Here is a 13394-nt window from a genome sequence, read left to right as displayed (position 1 = left end):
TGTTTGAAGAAACCATGGAGTTGCTGAAAAGTCCTGTGATTCCGAGATCAGATATGGATACTTGTTTTATCACACATACAACTTTGTGTTTCTAGAATTTCCTTCCTGCCCTGACAAGGTTTCCTTCCTTGTCATCTCCTTTCTCTGCTTCAGTCTAAATGCTGCAAAATTTGGGGAGCTTTGGGCAGACTTTGCCGAAGAGCACAGAAATATACAGCTTTATTTACAAAACAATTMTTGGCATACAGTTGAAACACTAAAATATTTGTTGGAAATTTCAAAATACTAAACCTCAAAACAGACTCTGTCTATACATTGGTTAGCATATATTATTGCTSAGACTGAAATAGGATGAGTTAAAAAAAATACATAATTAGCTTAATATTTTGCATAATCAAAAGTATGTAGTCAGTTTATTGATTAGCTCTAAAAATCCTTGTTACTGCTTCAAAAATCCAGTTAAATTTCTGGAGTTTTTTGGGAAGAGGTTTGAATGTTTTTCTTGAGCCTTTGTGAARGTTCATGTCTTTTAAGTCTCTTTGTTCCATCAGACTTAGTGTTCATATCACACTGAGCTCAAATATCTTGGGATCAGCCTTAATTAGACAAAAACATTTGGATTTTTTTTTTCTCCTGCTGATTAATAAATATATWGCAGCTATCTTGTGAGATGAGGCATGAAGCCAAATAGTACTGAAACGTTCYAGTGCATCTATATGTGTGTGTACAAATGTGTCTGTGTGCATCTGTGTGAGGAAGACCTGGGCCATTTTAAAGTAAGAATAATCTGTGCTGTCAAAGTATGTAATTGTAGAATTCCCCTGACTCTGAGCCACCAACGTAAAGAAAGCAAAATCTCATGTTGAATTTAGTTTTACCAACTGTGGGATAGTGTGGTTAGAAGAAACCAAGCCAAAAACCAAGCCAGAAACCATTGCTTGTCTGAAATTTGTGGTTGTTTCAGGTTTCGATGTCATAGCTAAGAGCATATCTGGCCCYTTCCTTTCTGTAGCTGGCATGGCTTCAGGAATAAAGCAGTTGTGAGTGAGCAGAGAAGGGACTTTGGAATTTCCTGCACTCCTGCTGTGTAGATTCAAATGCAAAGTTTAAATAATGGATGAAGCTAAGATTATTATAATTGATCATTGTATGATTTATATGGAGTAATTATAACTAGGTTGAGAAAGAATTTTCAAAAGCTGGTTTCCTGGTAGCCAGAGCCATTAAATAACAGTGTGCTGCCAAAACAAAAATTAGGTGGGAACGTAGCCACAGAGTTCAGAATGTCTGTCCTSCACCTGATTTATAACTACCCTGATGATGACAGTATTGGTGGTATTTTCCTGTTAAGAACAGTGAGAGCCATTTCAATTGTTTTTCTTATCTTTCTWACAGRACTCCACGTTGTTTTAAGTGTAGTSAAGCATAATAACKGGAAAACTGTAAAAATCTAATGCATAACAAAACGAAAAGGTGTGAGAGGTTGAAAAGGTTAATTAAAAGTGTAATGATCGCATTTACTGAGACAGTCCAATTAATCACTTTATTCTGGTGGTCATGTGATGCAGAAACCATTGCTCCAGAAAACTGACTTCTGGTGCTGGGATACATGGTCTGCGTTCGTTTAAACGTGTACTTTTCCTACAAACAGAAATTTAGCTTTTTATTTTAAGCTGCTTTTATTTATTTGAAAATATTGAAGTAGTAGCTAATGTTTAARCCTGTATCTTCACATAATACACTGCTCCAGCCACGCTGCCCCTGAACAGGATGGGGAGCATTGCCCCCTTGGYACTTGTAGTCTTACAGCCCCACGGGAGGTTTGCTTACAGCTTAATGGGGTTGTAGGTACAGAAGACATGAAGCACTGGAAATACATCATTATGTAACGTGATCTCTCTGAAGCAGTGTATAAAACCAACAAAGTGAATTCTCGAGTGTCAACAAGCACAGCTAAATGCGATTTTTACCACGTCAACTGGAAAAAAAGGAAAAAAGAACCTTGAAGGATCAATTACAAGGGTCATAACCTTGTATTATCTGATTTGCTATAATATTCACACAAGCTTTATTGGAATGGAACATAAATTTGAAAAATAGTGAGATTAGAAAGGACTGCAATGCTAGAGCAAAGAGCTGGAAGCTTTCTCCTGGTTTATTTTGCTGGGGCAGCACTTTAGAGGGAGCCCATTATAAGCAGAAGAATAGTAGTTATGTTAACATGGTAATTAATCAAGTCTGAGGAAAAAGAGGAAACAAGTTGTGAATTCAATTCTGTAGTAATAAAAAGAAATGCTGAAAGTTGCCCTGTAAATTGGCATGACTTTGGCAAAACAGTCCCTCACTGTGTCTTGAGAACTTGTGTGCAGTAAATCACTTCTCATGGCAACCGTGTAGGTTTGAATGTTTTCACAGGTTTATTCTCTATTTCCGTGTCTGCTGCTTCTTTCCTAATTCTGTTGACTTAGTATTTAGCTAATAATAAAATACTGAACTGTGTGAAACGAGAGCATATGCAGTAACACATTTGCACTGTGACTRTTTTTAAGGGGAAATTAATTGGAAGAACTCAGCTGAAACTGTGGTGATAGCCTTCCACATCACAAACCAGCTTCTCACTCAGTACAGAGCGTGAATTGTTATGTGGAATGACTGAGTCCCTCACAAAAAAATTTATGCTGTGTATGGCCYCAGTCATGCGTAATCCATCCCTGGTGTCAGTGCAGTGTGGATAGGTTAAAATGATCTTTACACCCTAAAACTCTTTAGGGTAGAGCTGAAATCATTGGTGCAGTAATGTGAGAAACAGTGACTGGATCAGTTTGCAACAACTGTAGTTCCTTTGTTCAGCAGACGCTGACTTTATTAATGTGTTGCTGCCTCCTAAGTGAGATACCTTGGACAGAAGTAACAGYAGCTTTAGAGAGCCAAATTCATAACTTAAATTATTGAAAATGCAGAATAGCTCCAGTGAACAAAATGGATTTAACTATGCTGGCATTAATATAATGTATAACTGCTGTCCTCAGTGCCATGTGGAAAATCAGGGACCCTGGCATAACCTGTCATTAGATGTGTAACAGGAATGAAAGGTGATAGATGAGGATATTTGTGAGTGAAGACAGAATTTCCGCAGTGTTGTTAACACAGGGTTTCCTCTCCCTCCCTGCCCTTGTGGAACTAAAATTTAAACCAGATCACTGTAGGTTTATAAGACTTTCCTCTTACATAACCTGTGAGTTGAGCAGGTGCCTCTCAGCCGCACCACAGGGCTCAGCCACCTCAGAATTTTCTCAGCTTTTCCCCATTCCTCCCCAGTAAAAAATGAAAGTATTAAAGGAAATGGTAAAATATAATTTCCCCTCTTTTTTGTCAACACATACCCAGCATAGGAGTTGCAATCTGTTGCAACCTTTATCTTCAGCGTCTATGAAATGCATCAGGTAAATGTTGCAGGATCTAAAGTCTAAATGGAGACAAAAAGCCCTGTTAAGTATTAGAGCCTAGATCCAGTGGTGAACCTGGGCAATAAAAAGTGCAGCATTTAAAGAATGTGGCCTCATCAGCAGAATTAAACTTCCAGGAACAGATCAGGAGATGCATTTATCCACCTGAAAGTCGGAAGCCTCTGCTTCCAGGTGATCTCTGAAAACATCAGCACAATGCTCAGAATCCTGATAAAGTATGCACAGAAAACTGCTAAAAGCAAGCAAACAAAAAAGAAACAAGATTATTTTTTTTTTACTGTGACGGTGGCAAGGCACTGGAACAGGTTACCCAGAGAGGTTGTGGATGCCCCATCCCTCAAAGTGTTCAAGGCCAGTTAAGGTGGGGTTRGATCACCCTGGTCTAGTGAAAGGTGTTTAGAAATACAGAAACAGAGCTTTGTGGGAGACTTTGGATGTGAGGAACCAGATTCCAGGAAGACTTTGGATGTGAGGAGCCAGATTCCAGGCTGAGGCATCTGTCCATGCAGCACTCAGTGTGTGCTCCTGGGAGTCACAGCCACTCTTCTAATGGACACCCAACACGAGATGTGGTGCTTCAGTCACCAAGGTAGTGATCAGAATAGTCCATGAGGAGCTGGGATGTCCTTGCTCTCTGCTCTTCTCTGCAGGATTTCAGACAGCCTGGGAGGGTCCCCTGTGGGTTTGGCAGTAGCTTGGTCTGGAAGGAAGGGAAGGAGGTGTGGTCTAGAAAGGGTTATGTGTTTTTTGAAGGGATTAGAAGTCGGGAGTACAAGTGGGATCATGCCTCTGCAGGCTGACAAAGTCTTCTTCAGGGAGGGTTTCCCGTCCCTGCTCTCCTAAGTGAAATAACTCTTTCCTGGGTGCAGGCCAGGACCCAGCAATCTGCSTCCCTGTTGGGCTGAAGCATCCTGCTCCCTTTTTGTTCTGCACCATTTCCTGTTGAGAGCACTCTGCAGTGAGGTGGTCTGAGAGCCCTTCTGGGAAATGAGAAGTGTTTCTGAGTCTCTCATGTCAGGGAAGGCACTGAACCAAATTCTGCAAGATCCCGGCTGGTGATTCACTGGTGGAGTCTGGTAAAAACAAAGGCCAGGGTGTGTTGGGAAAGGCTTCAGACACAGCAGTTGAGCATAACACGGTAGCTGAACTCTTCCAAACATAACATGATGGATAAACACTTCCAAATTGTGCTTGTTGGTTCATGCTAAGCAATGTAATYGTTCCCAATCTCTGTATGGCTTGGACAGGAGACAGCATTTACCTCCTCCAGTAAATTTATGGGGGTACTCAGAAAAGAATTCTAGAGACCCAGGCAATTTGTGTGATCAAAGACTTAATGACTAACCAGGAATGTAAAATGCTGCAGCTTTGGCCTTARGAAGCTGAGGTCTCAGTTCAGGCAGTTTTGTTTGATTCTTTTTGTTGCTGTAGCCTTGGTTGTACCTTTCACAGGCACACAGGGGGTGGTCTCATCCTTGTCACCTGGTGCCGTTAACTGTGGTTTCAACATGCATCTTGTATGTGGTAGGATTCTGAAAGCCCTGGTCATAGCTGATAATGTATTAGCTTTCATTTAAAAATTAAGTCACCTGCTTACTAAGATTGGAAAAGGTTTGAAATGGGCCAGCTGTTCTCTAAAGGTTGAGCAGAAGAGAAGAAGAACTTCAGAATTATACTGTGTATCGGTCTCAGGACCTTTTTTGGGGATGACTAATTCTTTTCTCTGCCATTTGGGATTAGAAATAATTTTTTCCAGGAAAATGGTAGTTTATTTTAATCCATTAAAATGCAGATGACAATATTTGCTATGCTTTTCTTATTTTTAAATCTTCTCTTCTTATCAAGCAAAAGTACTTCAGTGAACCCCACAGCAGCACTTCTGTTAAAGTGRGATCATGGCTCTCCTCTAAATTCTGGTCAGTTTTTGGTTCCTGTATGCCRTATTCTGCACCTGTGTTGGAGTAGGCCCATACCCATGTGGTCACCTCTATCACTTTGTAATTTTGCCTTCCATCACATTAACATTTATTGCTCTCTTTACAGCATTCCCTTCGTTATATCCACTAGAAATCCAACTAATGCTAATTACTTGCAAATAGTGGTGGTAATTTTAATGACAACCTCAGTAAATTGCTTTTTATGTGCTGTAAGAAAATTGAAAACTGAGTGTCCATTTTGCTGCTTAATAAGAATCTTACAAAACAACTAATATTCCTTGTGCTCCTTCTGTCTAGTGGGAGCACAAATAAGAAGCTGCCAGTATTCACTGAGATTCCCTTCTTGTGCACAATGGGGTGGGTTAACAGGGGACGAGGAGACAGCCAAAGGCTGTAGGTGCAGGAATTAAATAGTCATGGGGGTGCAAGGAAAATGAAAGATTAAGGTGGAGAGACTGTGGAAGAGGGTAAAGCATGAGGAAGATCAAACACGGTAGAGGTGTGCAGCAGCTGCATGGTGGGTGGGTGGGTTTGGGCGCCCCAACACCACTGGAGCTGCTGCTTTGCTTTGATGTCCTGATTTGGGAATGGGAGGCAGAGTGGTGGGAGAATGGAGATCAGTGGCATTGAGTTGTAGAAGGACCTCGGACTGAGTTTCTGGGTAAAGGTGAAAAATCTAGGGGGAAAAAGCTTTTTTTAAGAGTAATTTAGAGCTTTGAAACGTTTAAAATATTTTATCTTTGGCCATAAAAAAACTTTGAGAGTTCATAGTTAATATTATAGTTGTATGCTMRTGTAGTACAACATTTTATATAAAAATGCTGGCTCTGCCTGTGCTCTGCCATCCCTGTCTGGATTCCAGTTCAGTGCCTTGCTCACAGCCACCAGGCATCACTTCTCACCTGCCTGGAAGTGACTTCCCACAGAGTCTGAGATGATTTGGCCACAGTGGAGGGCTGTGTGGTTTGGCAGAGATTTCCAGAATGGKCCCAGGCAAAGCAGATTTGGGAGAGGAAGCTCTGGGTTGGGAAATGGTGCTGTGAAGAAATCATCATTTGTCCCAGGCTCCTGCCCTGACGGCCCCSAATCCACATCCCAGTGCCCCAAGAGAGGGGGGAACTGGGAAAGGATCTCCTTGCACAAACCTTTCCCAAAGGATTCTGGCATGAAGAGTCGCTCTGGRTTAGATTCATTTGCTTTTAAGGTAGTCAGGACCTGGTAAGAGCCAAACTCCTGCCTGTCTTCATAATTTAAGCTTTGTGGAACAGAAGCTGTGTGAAATTTTGACCTTATAAATTACTGCTGCATAAGTAATCTTCAGGAGCACTCCCRGTATTGTTAACTGTTTGTAGTTACCATCGGATTTAAAAATAATTATGCACTTCTGTGATAAAAATAAAGCATTAAATTGTCATTTGTTCCAAATTGTCGATTTTGCATTAAAATACTATTTAAAAGGTTAAGAGAAGTTGGTATTAATGAGAAGAGTTGGTTTAGACAGTCTGGTTTAATTCAGATGCAGCTGATGCACCACTTTTACATGTACTCTTGGTTTTAAAAGGTAAAAATAATTTGTATAATGTTATGACAAGTATGCAAGAAACAACAGCTAGAGACATATGTATTGAAACAGAAAAGGCAAATGGTACATTCCAGCCAGGGTTGGTTTAAAAAAAAATCCCCCCTCAAAGCAGTCTGTATTCAGAGTTGACACGATGAGCAAAGTGAGTCTTGTGCAGATATAAATTGGATGACAGATATGAATATGCATAACTATTGTTTGTGAACACTGTGCACCTAATTTGACTTTCACCCAAGATAACTTTCACTCCTGTTTGCACTGCCTGTGACTTAGATTATGTTCTGCCTTTTTAAAAAAGATTGATTAACCTGTCCCTTTTGTTTTTTGAGTCGCTTATATTCACAGCGCTTTTTAATTCTGTAGCAGCACATATCAATACAGTGAGCTGAAGTCTGTTCATACTGCAGTACCCCATCCAGAGCTGTTCCACAGAATTTTGTTTTAAAGAGTGGAATTCAGCAGTTGACTCCCAGGCACAAATAACCATGTAATTACTCTGCAATCACATAGTAATTAGCATATACTATTCATATATTGCATAATTATATGCCCTGCAGATTACATAGTAATTATATTTGTACTAAACATATAATTCTATATGCTGTATAAAAAAACTTTGAGAGTTCATAGTTAATATTATAGTTGTATGCTAATGTAGTACAACATTTTATATAAAAATGCTACAATTTTATGAGAGGGTTGTATTTTGGGCCATCTCATCTCTTCTGCATCTGGTGGTGCTTAATCTGCTGTAGGCTGCTATTATAAGAAACTCTTGGTGCTTAATTTATAGTCAAATGTTGCATGTTTATAATTTAGTAATTTATGAAGATAAGATGCAAAAAGTTGCCGTTTTATTGTGCAAGCAGCTGAGGTTGGGAAGGACTTGGGGTCTGAATGTTAAATTACAAAGGTTAAAAGTACAAACTCACGGAACATAGTTTAATCACATTGCAAGAGTAAAACACAAATCTAATGCTACTCAGCTTTGTGCTATTTTTGGGTAGCTGAGATGCATGGGACAGTTGCAGGTGATCTGTTTGAATAATGGAAGTGTGTGCAAGCAGCCAGGGCCTGGCTTGGGCACAGTGTGTTCCAGATCCTCAGTGCAGCACTCCAGCCAAGCTGTGTCGTGTTTTCCTGCCATGGAGAAAGAGAAAAGTTTGATGTCCTGATCTGGAAATGGGAGGCAGAGTGGTGGGAGGATGGAGAGCAGTGGCATTGAGTTGTAGAAGGACCTTGGGCTGAGTTTCTGGGTAAAGGTGAAAGATCTAGGGGAAAAAAGCTTTTTTTAAGAGTAACTTAGAGCTTTGGATCATTTAAAATGTTTTATGTTTGGCCAGCCCCCTCCAAGAGGTTGCAGCAGGTTTTAGATATTTGCAAAATGTTTTGTTCAGATTGCAAATTCTGTAGCAGTGGGAAATCAATGTATTTTCTTGGATCTGTGATGTTGGCGTTCCTAATATCCACAGCAGCCTTACAATTGYTCTTAATTTAATCTCACAATATAATGCCAATTGCCTAAGTTTTCAAGCAAAGCATCTATTGGGTTTTAATATCTGGATAATGTATTGCAAAATTAAATRTGTAATTATAGCCTTAACTTATATCTGAGTTTAATTTTTCCTGTAATTTCTAGTTGTGGATGTGTGTATGCGKGTGTGAGAGAAAGGGACACATTCCTTGGTTTACAATGTTTCTTTCATAGTCACTTTTTAATTTTGTGTCAGCTTCTTCAAAGATTGCRAAGTTTATAAACTTTCCAGTGTTCAGGTGGCATCTTTACTAAAGCACGGAGCTTGCAGGCCTTGTGAGTGGCCTTAGAGAATTCCTGACTGTGGGATTGCACCTGATYTCCTTCCTGTCTGGGTGGGCTGTTCTCAGAACTCAAAAAATGTAGTAATGAGCATTTCTGTTTTGSTTTCTGCACAGGGCACAGATTACTTTGAATGTTGTCACCTGGGATGGACACGACATGTCATTTAACTTGTTCAAGGGGAAAAAACGTAAAATTGTTGGAGCTTTACAAAACCAGAGTTAGAAGYCCCTGTTCTCACTGTGCTCTTGTGCCAGACATACACTTCCCAATTTTCCAGGGATTTTAAGAGCYRTTCAGTGAGACCAASTCTTACCCAATATTTGCCCTGCATRTTTCCTACAAAGAAGATGAAGTGCAGCCTGCCCAGAGTGTCATTTGTTCGCCAGCATTCTACCCTCACCTGCATGCTCTTGTTAAACCATTACCCTGAGAAACAGGAGGACTGGTCCCAGTTCCTGGCACTGAAATTTTGTGTGTGTAACAAATATTAACATTCAGGATCTCGTTAACRATGAAATGAGCGCAAACTTTCGAATCACAGTGTAAATGTGACGCCTTTCTCACTGCTGTTGTGTTGTTTTTTCTAGTGGAGCCAGTACTTTCAAAGGGGAACAATTGCTTGGATGCAGCCAAAGCTTGTAACCTAAATGATACCTGCAAGAGGTTCAGATCTGCTTACATAACCCCCTGCACCAGCAGCACGTCTAATGAGATCTGTAACAAGAGGAAGTGTCATAAGGCCCTCCGGCTCTTTTTTGACAAAGTTCCCCCAAAGCACAGCTACGGGATGCTCTTCTGCTCCTGTCGAGACGTAGCCTGTACAGAGAGGAGACGGCAGACTATTGTTCCTGTGTGTTCATATGAGGACAGGGAGAAACCAAACTGCCTGAATTTACAAGAGTCCTGCAAGAAGAATTACATCTGCAGGTAAGATAGCACCCGGCAGGGGAGTGATTAATGAGGGAGCCGAGAGAACTTTGTGGTGCTGATGGATTTGCCAGGACTAAGGGTCAGAATGCCCACTAAGGAAAAGGATGAGTCAGGGAAAAAAAGCAAATGCCTCTGACATCCTTAACGGAGTAACAAAAGCCCTAATTTGCTTACAGTGTGTGCCTTCTCCAAAACTGTTCCCAGCTACTCCCTYGCATTATGGGGGAGTCTTTAAACACCCGGTTTAATTTTTACAGACTTTTGTTGGAAGTGTTTTTTCTCTATCAAATGATGTTTGAGTCTGATTTTTATGTCCCGTTAGTGACCAGGTAAAAACAGAATTTTTCATTAKAATGGGATTTTATTTTCATGGTACGTGTGATCACTAATAATTGGGAATACAAACTTCATGTTGGACTTTTTAATATTCACAATGCACAGACTACTCGTATGTTTTTAATTCATTGGGGGAAAAAAAGGAGTGCACATTTACAGACAGAATCCCACTATCTTTCTTCACAGAGCTGTTTTAGCCTTGGAATTGTTTGATGTGGCCTCCCCTGAGAAGGGCACTGGGCTGATGCAGCTGGGGGGTCATTGATTCACTGATTTAATTCCCARCCTCTTTCCCTGTGTGCTCTGGCAYYGCTCCACGGGACAAACCGGGTCCTTTCCCCTCGTGGGGTCCCTGCAGGTTGGCACACTGTGTATTCAGTGGAACAAGTCCTCCTCTGCCCTCAGGAGACACTGTGCTCCTACTTAGCATCGTGTGTGTTTGTATTAGAGCATTGTTGTGCTAATGCCATATTTATGAAGTCGTGCCTGAGAATCCTGCTCGTTTCTAATGTGTAAATTTCTTGTAGGTTACCCAATTCTGTGAATTAGCAAACAAGGGAGATAAACACTATTGTAAAATGTCAAGGACACTGAAGATACGATCTAAATCTTAATAAGTACTTACTTATGCCTGCTAAAATATTTACTTTGAAGGTTGTTCATGAGATTCCCACTGCTGCTCTTCAGCTCTCCACGGTAGCACTTCAGATGTGGCCAAGTGTTGTTCAGAGGTGAGGAGGTGAGCAGTGCCCTGCCCTCGGTGGCTTTGGGGCAATCTGGAGACACATTTCCYGCTGGCCACAGCAGGAGCAGATTTAAATCAGAGCAGTCTGACTTGCATTCGGTACCTTCATTGCTGATGCTGTTGCAGTTTATGGAAGCTGTAGCCTCGGAACAATCAATTTTCAATTTCCATGTTGTTCCGTTATGTATCCAAATATATATTTTTGCCCATATCTATGGTCTTCCCTATACACAGGTCGTGTAAATTAGTAGTTGCAGTATCTTGCTTTGTTTTCTGCCAGACTGTCAGAAGTTACAGCCCCAGTGAAACTGAAAAGAGGATTTTATAGAGAGACTTCTCTCTGTTATTCGGGTTGTAGTGTTTTGGAATTAACTCGTTAAATTAATGCCATTATTTCTCTCATGACTGTGTTTTTCTTTGGTCAGCTTTGATTTAATGTTGTCTCAGCAGTTAAGTTTTTAATGGTGCTTTGTTTAATTTAACTTCACGAGTCTGGTGTTGGTGCTTACTCCATTGCAGGGGAAATGTTGGTAAAATCTCTGCCTGAATTGCAGCCAGCACTGYGATGAAAATGGAATTATTTGTAAATAAACAGTGGCTTCTTTTGCTTTAGAATGTCAAAATTAAAAAGTTTCGGCTCTTCCAAGGTTTGGTGAAACCTGGCTATGAGGATGAGGGGCAACACTGGTGCAAGGGGCAAACTCTGGGTGTGCAGCACTGAGGTCCTGTGGAGGTAAAGACACCTTGATGCATTGCTGAGAGTCACCTCACGTTGGTGTTACAACCTCCTGGGSTCTCTGAACTGCTGGAGTTTTGATAGCTTCCCTCACCACTGTCAGGGAGAGGAGGCATTGGCACCAAAGCTATTCCAGCCTGTAAGACAGAGAAAGACATTTTGTCTCTGTTACTCGTTGTGCACTTAAAGGAAATTGGTGAGATTTATTCCCCTGGTCCTGCAGGAAAACAGGGACTTGGRCAGGGGAAGAAAAATATGGGAGATCTCCTCCTTGATATTGAAATTACTGGCACTGATAAATATCAGTCCTCATAGTAATTCCARTTATGTTTAGAATAATTAAAAGGAGTAGTCAGTAGGTGTGTAGTTCTAACTCTGATAACTTCCATTTCATTTTGAAWTCAGAAAGAGTTTCTAAATGGCAGAATAATTTGAAAATATGTTCTGCCTACTGTGAAACGGGGTAATTTAGAAAGTGTTATTTTCATGCCTATTACACCTATTAAAGCCTTTTCATAATGCTGGTTTAGACAAGGGGTACAAGTTCTAAAGGTTTTCGGAAAATACGTYCATAAAATGGTTTATGAATGCTGCTTACTCAGAAATGCAAGATTTGAATCTGCCTGTAATCTGTATAAAATATCAGCTGGGCCTGTGTAAACAAGTATTTAAATATCCACTTTTGAATGCTCTTTTAAGAGCTTTATCCCGGTGTATAAATCACCAAATCYGTTCTTGAAACAGAGTTAAGAGCAGGGAAGCAATCTGGCCAAGCTGCAGGTACCAATAACAGAGATAGCAGGATGCTTTGCTTTTTTATTATTTTTTTATTCATTAATCTATCTGTTATATAACAAATTCTTGATCGAGGGAAAAAGAGGCCTGAAATGTCAGGAAATGCAAATAAGTTCTGAGTTATGTAAACAGTCCTAATTTTTCAACTCCATCAGAATGCTGAATGGTTCACTTTCATTATCATTTGTCTGCTGCCTCTACTTGTATCCCAGTCCATATCCAGCTTTGAAACAATTGTAGTCTCTCAGATGGATCTGTCAATGCTCAGTGAAGAGAAGAGCAAAAAAAAACCCAAGAAGAAGCCATTAGAGTTCTTTTTTTGTTGTGAGGATAAACAAATCTTCTAAGAAAAGTCAATGTACCATCGAAAACTTTCACCAGTGATGCCCTGGAATAGCACAAACCTCTGAGGAACTTCTTGATCTGATCGCTTCAGCCAACTGAATTAATCCTCAGAAAGTTGACTGGCATGTTTTAAAAATACCATCCTGCTGTAAATGCAGGGCAGGGTGCTTCATGTTTGCCACTATCACATTTGACAGTACTGCAAATACTATTTTGCTTAGAGTAATGAAAGTGTGAGTCATTAGTTTGGTCTTTTTAATAATCTGTGGTTTGAATTTGCATATTTCTTTTTTTTTTCCTGGATATGTTCAGAAGATGCTGACCAGAATGATAATGATACAGGCACATTATTTATTGAGGGAATGGTATCAATCCATTCATGTGCTGCAAAGATCAGGAAGGAAGGGCAKCATTTTTTGTTACTAAAAGAAGCTGGTAAGAGCATGTTTGTTGTCCTTCACAATAATTATACTCAAAATTGCTCGTCAGATCATTTTTGAAGCTCAAATAGCCAGAAAGTAGTTCTTAACTAATTTCAGAAAATAATTGTCTTCTTAAATTTTTTGCCTTTAGTTGTGCTAAAAGTATATGTTGCTGTCTGCAGCTGTTTAACACTGAAAAAAAGACATAAAAATGCTGCATAATATATTTAAATCACTTCTTGTGGGATATCTAAAGGATAATAATGAAATACCCTATTAG

The 13394-nt window shown here is 40.1% G+C and overlaps 1 protein-coding gene across 2 annotated transcripts in view; it reads left to right on the top strand.

Annotated features, from left to right (window-relative positions):
* Positions 1–13394, top strand: part of GFRA1 (GDNF family receptor alpha 1) — a 130933-nt gene that overhangs the window by 71330 nt on the left and 46209 nt on the right. For both annotated transcript variants that reach the window (XM_057370292.1, XM_057370291.1), the window contains exon 4: positions 9393–9732. In XM_057370292.1, the coding sequence (XP_057226275.1) occupies positions 9393–9732 (340 nt within the window). The remainder of the gene's footprint in view (positions 1–9392; positions 9733–13394) is intronic.

This window comes from Malurus melanocephalus, unplaced genomic scaffold (genome assembly GCF_030028575.1).
Source record: "Malurus melanocephalus ecotype Western Australia unplaced genomic scaffold, MMel_1.1 scaffold_122, whole genome shotgun sequence".
NCBI classification, from domain to species: domain Eukaryota; kingdom Metazoa; phylum Chordata; class Aves; order Passeriformes; family Maluridae; genus Malurus; species Malurus melanocephalus.
The sequence above is the reverse complement of the archived record's forward strand: the minus strand, read 5'-3'. Positions and strand labels throughout refer to the sequence as shown.